Source organism: Oryzias melastigma, linkage group LG9, assembly GCF_002922805.2.
Source record: "Oryzias melastigma strain HK-1 linkage group LG9, ASM292280v2, whole genome shotgun sequence".
Classification (NCBI taxonomy): domain Eukaryota; kingdom Metazoa; phylum Chordata; class Actinopteri; order Beloniformes; family Adrianichthyidae; genus Oryzias; species Oryzias melastigma.
Genome location: NC_050520.1, coordinates 12759422 through 12765739, shown reverse-complemented (window position 1 = coordinate 12765739; position 6318 = coordinate 12759422). Strand labels below are relative to the sequence as shown.

At 44.0% G+C, this 6318-nt stretch overlaps 1 protein-coding gene across 3 annotated transcripts in view; it reads left to right on the top strand.

The window, feature by feature from the left end:
- ddr2l (discoidin domain receptor family, member 2, like) overlaps positions 1-6318 on the top strand; it is a 31973-nt gene that overhangs the window by 12211 nt on the left and 13444 nt on the right. For 2 of the 3 annotated variants that reach the window (XM_024260249.1, XM_036213508.1), the window contains exons 2-11: positions 1170-1268; positions 1345-1447; positions 2309-2384; positions 2621-2773; positions 4306-4453; positions 4555-4660; positions 4735-4924; positions 5505-5751; positions 5829-5942; positions 6040-6182. In XM_024260249.1, the coding sequence (XP_024116017.1) occupies positions 1208-1268; positions 1345-1447; positions 2309-2384; positions 2621-2773; positions 4306-4453; positions 4555-4660; positions 4735-4924; positions 5505-5751; positions 5829-5942; positions 6040-6182 (1341 nt within the window). In that variant the 5' untranslated portion in view covers positions 1170-1207. The remainder of the gene's footprint in view (positions 1-1169; positions 1269-1344; positions 1448-2308; positions 2385-2620; positions 2774-4305; positions 4454-4554; positions 4661-4734; positions 4925-5504; positions 5752-5828; positions 5943-6039; positions 6183-6318) is intronic. The other variant, XM_024260253.1, reaches the window with a different exon arrangement.

Genomic DNA, 6318 nt, shown 5'->3' with positions numbered 1-6318 from the left:
GTTTTTAGTTGGTAGATAGATGGATGAATGGGGATGTGAATGAATAGATGATTTGATTTATTGGTCAGAGATGGACGAACGAACAGATGGATAGTTTGTGGGTCCTGAATGGATTAAAGGTGCATGATCCACAGAATGGATGGATGGATGGAAGGATGAATGGATGGTGAATGGATGTATAGATGGATGAAAAGGTGGATGGATGGATGGTAAAATGATGGGTGGATGGATGGATGAAACAATGGATGGATGGATGAAAGGATGGAAAGGTGGATGGATGGATGAAAGGATGGATGGATGGATGAAAGGATGGATGGATGGATGAAAGGATGAATGAAAGGATGAAAAAGTGGATGGATGGATGAAAGGATGGGTGGATGGATGGATGGATGAAAGGATGGACGGATGGTGAATGGATGACAGGATAGATGGATGAAAGGATGAAAAGGTGGATGGATGGATGAAAGGATGGATGGATGGATGAAAGGATGGATGGATGGATGAAAGGATGGATGGATGGATGAAAGGATGGATGGGTGGATGGATTGTTGAAGGATGGATGAAAGGATGAAAGGATGAAAAGGTGGATGGATGGATGAAAGGATGAAAAGGTGGATGGATGGATGGATTGGTGAAGGATGGATGGATGGATGAAAGGATGAAAAGGTGGATGATGGATGAAAGGATAGATGGATGGATTGGTGAAGGATGGGTGGATGAAAGGATGGATTGGTGAAGGATGGATGGATGAAAGGATAGATGGATGGATTGGTGAAGGATGGATGGATGAAAGGATAGATGGATGGATTGGTGAAGGATGGATGGATTGGTGAAGGATGGATGGATGAAAGGATGGATTAAAGGATTTGTAAATGCTTTATGTTTCATGGAATTACTGGATTTATAGTTTTTAATTTATGGATAAATAGATGAAAAGTTTATTGTGTGTGCGTGGTGAGTGGATGGATTCATAAATGTAAAGGTTACAGCGTGAAGATGGTTAGAGATGGACAGATGACTTGATTCACGTTTGATTTTTGATGTATTGATGGATGAAAGAATGTTGTAAAGAATGTTTGGTGGATGGATGGAGTCCTTGATGGACGGACAGACCGACACGTCAGAGTTCATACTCAGTCTGTATTCCATTCTTTCTCTCTTCTTCTTAGAGATGTAGCGTACACGTCAGTCAGACCTGTGGACCATCATGCTCCTCTTCCTGCTGCTGACCCTTCAAACTTCAGCAGCTGTCGGACAGATCGACCCAGGTAGCCTCACCTGCTGACGTGCGATCCTCATCGTGTCAGTGCAGCGAGTTACCAGTGAGTTCTATGTCTGTCTCAGGACACTGCCGCTTCCCTTTGGGCTTGGAGGATGGACGGGTCAAAGATGAAGACATCTCAGCCTCCAGTAAATGGTACCAGACCACAGGCCCACAGTTTGCCAGGTGGGTGTTATTTTAAATCTGTAGCATGTCACAAAGTACTGCGTCCAGATTCAGGTGTTTTCAGTTTTTAAGTATTCTGATTGGAAGAAGCATCAGCTTCCCAAGCTCCTTTGGGACCAGTGGTTCCTCTCTGTAGTTTAGATTAATGGAAAAACCCAAACAGCAAAGAGGAATAGGAGGATAAAGGTCCTACCATCATGGTATTCCTAAGAAAAAATTGGCTCATGGGTATCAGCCACTGATGCATCAAACCCAGTAGGATAAAACCACAGCAGGCTTTGTGTTTGAGTCTAAAAACACATTCATCCTTCAGCGCGGATTCTGAGGTCTGTCTGGAGATGTGCAAATGTCAGACTTAACCGGCACATGTCTGCTCCCAGCATTCCGACTGACCTCTGAAGATGTTCTGTTTCTATGGAAGTTTTTCACTTCCATCAGATTCTCAATTTTTTAAACTTTGAATTTTTTTTCCGGATTTTTTTTAACTTCCCAATTTTTTTTTTCCAGATTTTTTTTTACCTCTGTATTTTTTTCCTCAAGTATTTTTAATCTCTGAATATTTACCTGAATTTTTTAACCTTTGAATTTCTTTCAAAATTTTTTTAACCTCTGAATTTTTTTTCTAAACTTTATAAATGAATTATCTTTCAGAATTCTTTTGAACCTTGCTTTTTAAACAACAGCATTTTATGACTCGAAAATTATTTTACAACTTAAATATTTCAATGTTTTTAAATTCAAGAGCTAATATTCAGGAAAGAAAATCAGAGATTTAAAAAAAAATTGAAAAAAATTCCAAGGTTAAACAAATTCCGAGCCTCTTATGGAGCTGAAAAAGGTCCACATGTTTCCTCTCCACAGGCTAAACCGCGAGGACGGAGACGGAGCCTGGTGCCCTGAAGGACAGCTAGAGCGCTCGGACAGTCAGTACCTGCAGGTCCGTCTCTCTTTAAACACAATATCCTTCACTACATTAGCAGATATTTGCATGGTGTTGAAATATCATTCATCCCTTAAAAATAACTTCCTGAGGTCAAAGGTTTATTGTGCACAGCTTAACCTGCATCAGGATTTCACCTCAGAGCTCCTTTAGGGAAAATGTGAGGATGATGCTGCTGAGTGGAGCAGGAGGAAGAGCAGAGTTTGAACGTCAGTCGTCTTTTCTTTTCCCAGGTGGACCTGAAAGTGCTCACCTTCCTGACGCTGGTTGGGACTCAGGGCCGATATGCCAGAGGCCTGGGGAAGGAGTTCGCCCGGGCGTACCGCCTGAGCTACAGCAGAGACGGGGAGACGTGGAAGCCGTGGAAAAACCGTCAGGGAAACGCGGTGAGTGACCCAAACACAAGAGAACAAGTCAGCGGGCAGGAAGACGAGGGTCCAGGAAGGGCAGCATGAGCCATGGGCCGAGAAGGAGAAGAGTTTCCTCTCGTTTTCCCATCAGAGTTTATCATTATTTAGAATTCTATCAAAGGAAATTACATGAACCTAAAAGCTTCCTGTTGGCCTTAAAGACGTATGTACATACACTCAAGATTTAATTCTATCCGGCCCTCCAGATCATTGTATTTTATTGTTATTAATGACCCGATGTTATCTTGTGCTTATTTCTAACTTGTATAATTTTGACAAATATATTTTTATGGAGAGTAAAATATTGAAAGTTATTTAAGGTTTAAGTTGATTTATTCTGGAATAATATTCCTGCATTTTTATTATTCATCCATCCATCCATCCATCTTCTTATCCGCTTCTTCCCTTTCGGGGTCGCGGGGTGCTGGAGCCTATCCCGGCTACTGAAGGGCGAAGGCGGGGTACACCCTGGACAGGTCTCCAGTCTGTCGCAGGGCCTCAATCACACACACATCCACTCTCACATTCACACCTAGGGGCAATTTAGAGTCACCAATTAACCTATGAAGCATGTTTTTGGACGGTGGGAGGAAGCCGGAGTCCCCGGTGAAAACCCACGCATGCACGTGGAGAACATGCAAACTCCACACAGAAAGGTCCCAGCCGGGAACCGAACCGGGGCCTTCTCGCTGTGAGGCAAGAGCGCTAACCACTTGCGCCACCGTGCAGCCCTTTATTATTCATAATTATGTTAAAAAGTTATGGTTTTAAAGTTTTAAAAAATGCAATTCAGCCTGGTTTTTGGACTATTTTGGCATTTACTACGATTTTTTATGCTATTTTGGAGTTTAGCTAATATTTCAGCTACATGCTAGCTGTTTTGGCTAACCTAAGTTTTTTTTTGTATTTTTTTTAGGCTAATTTTGCAACTAGCTAATATTTTAGCTGGCTATCAGCTTCAGCGTTTTCAGCTATTAGCTTCAACAATTTCATCTATCAGCTTCAGTGTTTTCAGCTATCATTTTCAGCATCTTCAGTGACCAAATTCAGCTTACAGCATTCACAATAGCATTATCGCAGGTAATGCTATATATCTAGTTCATAATTATGTTAAAAAGTTACGGTTTGAAAGTCCTAAAAACGTAGTTTTTGAGTCTTCAATAAATGTTTATTTTGTTCACCCCGTGATCTAAAGTGTGTTTTGGATTGAGTTTGTCTCTTTCGGTGTAGGAGGAACTCCTGCTGCTCTGCATAAATATGTTCTAAAAATTGACTCAGCTTTTTTTGGTGAAAAACTGAATAATCATAATTAAAGGACCACTGGGAACAATTTTACCACAAAAAATATAGTTGGAGTTGGACTTAAAAGAGCAAAATATAAATTTGTATTAATTTTTAATGTCTCGGCTGTCATTGATGCCATTTAAAAAATACAAGACTAGCTATTGTAAATTTCAGTTTTGTGGTTGTGTACACCGTCTCTCTTGTGTTATTGTGTGTTCATGCAGGTTATAGAGGGAAACAAAAACACCTATGCCATCGTCTACAAAGAGCTTCACCCCTCCATCATCGCCCGCTATGTGCGCCTCATCCCCGTCACGGAGCACTCCTCCACTGTCTGCATGAGGGTGGAGCTGTACGGCTGTCCCTGGCATGGTACGACCCACAGCACCCCGCTGACACCAGCGGCGCGCTGACACCAGCACCCCGCTGACACCAGCGCCGCCCCTCCTCTTCATGGCTCCAATGTTTTTCAGACGGACTGATTTCGTACAGCGCCCCTGAAGGTCAGCTCATGATGCCCCCCGCTTATCCCCCCGCCAGCCTGAATGACTCTATTTATGATGGAACCCATGAAAGAAGGCCAGTCCCTGCTCTGGATCTTTAGTAACTACAGCCTCCTCGTGCACGAGATTCATGGACGTTTCACCCAACAGGAAGCTGTTCGGGGGGCTTGGCCAGCTGACGGACGGCGTGGTTGGCCAGGACGACTTCCTGTTGACCCACGAGAAGCAGGTGTGGTCCGGCTACGACTACCTGGGCTGGAGGAACGACTCACTGGGAACTCAGGGATACGTGGAGATGGAGTTCGTGTTCGACAGGCAGAGGAACTTCACCTCCATGAAGGTTTGTCTTCCTGCTTCGTTTCATTCAAGACTTTCCTGAAAATGCAGCACAGCTCAGTGCTAGATTTTTAACCTGTTCGGCCCGTGACCTAAGGGTTGTTTTGGATTTTGGTCCCTTTTGTGATTGATATTGACACCTCTGCCTTAAAGGGTAACCAAACATTTTTTGTCTGTTGATCTGCATAAATGGGGCTTTAAAAGTGCTGTCTGTTGGTCCTTGCCAAATCTTTGATAAATATAAGTAAACTTGTCTAATTCTTGATAATATGGTCAAAACCATCTGTGTGCTGCCCCCTACAGGTTGAAATGAGATATTACAGTTAAACTTTGTGATTGGTCAAACCATGTAAGTCCCACTTCATGATCTGCAGCTCCAGTAATGATAACAGTCCTGTTCCCCAGCTCCACCCCTCTGACTGGATGTTCATATTTCGGCTGTGGGCGGAGTCAGCCTCCAACTTCCCTGTTTGGTTACCCTTTAAATATTGAACTGCCAACATTTAAAATTCACTGACTCCAGCTACCAAAATCGACACTGGCTCTTTAAGATGAATACACTTCCTTGTACCTCGTCTGTCCAGGTTCACAGTAACAACTTGTTCACGCGTGGTGTGAAGATCTTCTCCTCCGTTTCCTGTTGGTTTAAGCCCCGCCTCATTGCAAACTGGGAGCTGGAGGCGGTGACGTTTAGGACGGTGCTGGACGACAGGAACCCCAGCGCCCGCTATGTCACCGTGCCGCTGTACCAGCGTACGGCTAAAGCCCTTCGCTGCCGCTTCTACTTCGCCGATGTGTGGATGATGTTCAGCGAGGTCTCCTTCCAGTCTGGTGGGAACCTGCGTCCTGACTTCAAGACTTCCCCTCATGGGGAGAATAAAGTTAAACGGTTTTCTTCTTCTCATCAGCAAAGGACATCATTATTGTGACGCAGACGACGACAGTGGGAACGTTGTCTACGAAAGGGGATCAGCCCAACAGAACTTCTGATCACAACAGCAGCACTGCTGAACCACACACAGGTGAGGTGAAGACGGAGAGATGAAGATCAGCTTTCCATCCTGAAACTTCCATCCGTCTGATACCAACCAACAGCTCTTTCACTTCTGTACTTCCCAGCAGCTGCTCCCTCAGCCAATGACACAACAGAGGGGACAAACACTCCCATTCTGATTGGATGCCTGGTGACCATCATCCTCCTGTTGGTCGTCATCATCTTCCTCATCCTGTGGTGCCAGTGTGTCTGCAAAGTGTTGGAGAAGGTGAGAAGATGGAGAGGAAATTCATCAGAGTCCTCGCTTTTCAGCTGTGTGGAAGTTCTAAATCCATCCATCATCCATCCATCCATCCATCATTCCAACATCCATCCATCCATCATTCCAACATCCATCCATCCAT